At 34.3% G+C, this 3,359-nt stretch overlaps 1 protein-coding gene across 1 annotated transcript; it reads right to left on the reverse strand.

The window, feature by feature from the left end:
- Nucleotides 344–1,484, reverse strand: LOC109326537 (glycine-rich cell wall structural protein 1-like). The gene has a single exon (XM_019559229.1). The coding sequence runs from the start codon at nucleotides 1,457–1,459 to the stop codon at nucleotides 503–505; it is 957 nt and encodes a 318-aa protein (XP_019414774.1). The 5' UTR covers nucleotides 1,460–1,484; the 3' UTR covers nucleotides 344–502.

Raw genomic sequence — 3,359 nt, forward strand, 5'->3', positions numbered from 1 at the left:
TTTCAAATTACTGTTGTATAAGTTAATTTACAGGCAAATATGATGTGAGGTGGATTTTCTTCATTATTTATAATCATACAATTAAGTGATTGAGGCGTGTGTATAGATTAACATTGAGGCTCTTCCATACTCTTATTAATAGACAAACACTTCAAAAAATAAAAGGAAATACAATTTTTAATGACATATTTATTATTTTAAATATAATAAAATTATACTTTTAACACAAAAAACAAATACAAAAACATGTACTTGCCTCTCCATTAATCCTTCATTCCTCTCATAGTATCATATGAAATACAACTAGAAAAAGTAGAACAAGCATATACAAACTAAAAACAAATTATCATGGATGCATTCATAGCTCCAGTGACCCCAAAACCTTAAAGAAGATAGGATAAGAACATAGGTGCATAAAATAACATAACATGTAAATGATAAACTAGTATAGTCGGCCTACAAATCAACATTAAGGACATGCATGAAACCCACTGGAATGATATTAAGGATCATGACAATTGTGAAAGACTCCAGCATCAACTTCCGGCCCACAACCCAAACCACCCACGCTACCAGGACCACCACCCAAGCTTCCAGCACCACCACCACCACCATTACTATCTATGCCTCCCACGCCACCAGGACCACCACCCTCACCACTTACGCTGCCAGCACCACCACCATTACTACCTATGCCTCCAACCCCACTAGGACTCCCACCCCCACCACCCAAGCTTCCAGCACCACCACCATTGCTACCTATTCCTCCAACGTAACCAGGACCCCCACCACCCAAGCTTCCAGCACCACCACCATTGCTACCTATGCCTCCCACACCACCAGGACCACCACCTAAACTGCCACCACCACCCAAGCCTCCAGCACTGCCTACGCCGCCAGCACCACCACCGTTACCACCTATGCCTCCCACCCCACCAGGACCACCTAGGCCTCCCACGCCACTACCGATGCCTCCATCGCCACCACCAGGGGCACCAACTAATCCTCCAACACCACCTGCACCACCTAAACCGCCAACGGTACCACCAATGTGAGGGTAACCACCAATCGTACCAACATTGCCAATCCCTCCACCAATCTTACCCATTCCTCCACCAATGCCACCAAAGTTTTCAATACCTCCACCTATCCCAACAAACTTCCCAATCCCTCCACCGATCCCACCATAGTTTCCAAAACCGCCCATCCCAGCAAATCCACCAACCCCACCAAAAATAAAGTGTGTCTTTTTATCAAGACCATTGCTAGTTTCATGCAGTGCACTTGCATGCACAGCCATTGTTTCTTCATCGTGGCCTCCACCACCCGGCACGTCACGTGCACTTGCTTGCACCAAAACAAGCACAAACATCACAAGAATGGCACTCAATTTTTCCATCTCTATCACTCTCTCTCTCACTATTCTGAAACAACAAAAAACGACTTTGGTGGATTTCATGCAACAGGGGTGTCTTATATATAGTTGAAAATGTAGGGGACAGTTGGAGGTAATAAAAGATGGTAGTGAATATATATAATAATGACCCAGGAGATCTCGGAAATGGGGATTCGCTAATAAATGAATTATAGTATCCAAGGGTTAGGTAGACTCAAAAGGTAGAGAATATTTAAGGTTGTCCCACAAGTTATGTTGATAAACATCACTAATATACTAATATATGATTGATTGAAAAAATATATTTAAATATTCAAAAATTAATAATTAATTTATAACTAATCATAATTAATAGTATATGCAGTGACACAATTTGTGAGACCACAAATGTATATCCAATTTACAAGATATGAAAATACATTTTATTTAGGGGTGACAATTGGATGAATTTGGACTTGGATCAAAATGAATGCATGGAAAACTATCCATCAATCCATATAAATTCATCACATCTCATTTTTATATTATCCAGTCCATCTATATTTAATGAATTTCAATCCATCTATATCTAATGGATTTCAATCCATCAATATCCAATGAATTTCAATCCATCTGTTCTATTCATGTATCCATTTTAATGGATTGGATGGATGAATATCCGATCCACTTTTTTAATTTGAACTAAACATTTTTAATAAAACATTATTTGAACAAAAAATCATTTTAAAAATTATTATTTAATAAAAAAAATTTAAATATCAATTTAAAAAAAATTAAAAGTGTTTTTTTAAAATAAAAAATGTCTCAACCGGTGATTCAATAATTAAATTGCATACCGGCGAAATTAGATATAAATATATAATATGTCAACATTAATATTGAAAAATTAATAAAAAACTAATAATTTTTTATTTTCATTAAAAATTTAATTTTAAATATAAATCGACTGGTATGATATGTACGGTTCAATTGAAAATCAGTTGGTGTGACCAATTTTGGCTAGTTTTAACCAGTATGATTGCATGACCAATATAATTATTATATTGTATTGATATGGAGACCGATTCATCGATTTACCGGTTGAACTGATCGACACAAACTGGTTTTACAACACTGCTCTATTATCTAAGATTCTTATAAGTGTGACACATTTTGTATCTTGTATCCTTGTTATATGATCAAAAATATTAAGTGTAGCACATTTTTATATAATGCTCTATGACTCTGTAAATACATATCGTTGTTTAATTATATATTAAGTGTATCTAAAATCGTTGTAAAGAAAACATTTATATATCTAACAAATTGTTATAAAGGAGTTAGTAGAGTCGTTGTTTCCTACAGAAGGTGAGAGAAGTTTTTTATATTAATATTGAATATTAATTAATTGGAAACAAATTATAAAATAATCTCGTGATAATATAAAATATTTTATGAATATTTAAATATTTAAGGTTTATATTTTGCTTGGGTGCATAGCAAAGTTGAGTTGTTGCTTATTTGAAGAAAAAAATTGTTTTTATTTTTTTGGATGGATTGGGTATCCATCCAAATGGATATACTCATGGATATCCATTGGATATAATGGATGCATTTGAATGCAATCATTATCAACACTATCTATTGGATTATATCCATTTAAATCCATTATTTCTAACAGATGAATTTAGATGGATTTAATTTCGGTGGATTTTGGATTATGGATAATTTTGTCACTTCTAATTTTATTGAAAAAAGATCATGTTTGCTTGCTTAAGAAATCTTTATATGGCATAAAACAATCTTCAAGACAGTGGTATCAGCAATTTGACACCTTCATATGGCATAAAATGGCAATTCCATAAGTGAACATGATAGTTGCGTCTACTACAAGAAGCTTTCAAATAAGTCATTCATCTATTTGCTTTTATATGTTGATGACATGTTGATCGCATGTAAGAATATGTCAGAAATAAGAAACTTG

The sequence above is a fragment of the Lupinus angustifolius genome, chromosome LG14 (genome assembly GCF_001865875.1).
Source record: "Lupinus angustifolius cultivar Tanjil chromosome LG14, LupAngTanjil_v1.0, whole genome shotgun sequence".
Taxonomy (NCBI): domain Eukaryota; kingdom Viridiplantae; phylum Streptophyta; class Magnoliopsida; order Fabales; family Fabaceae; genus Lupinus; species Lupinus angustifolius.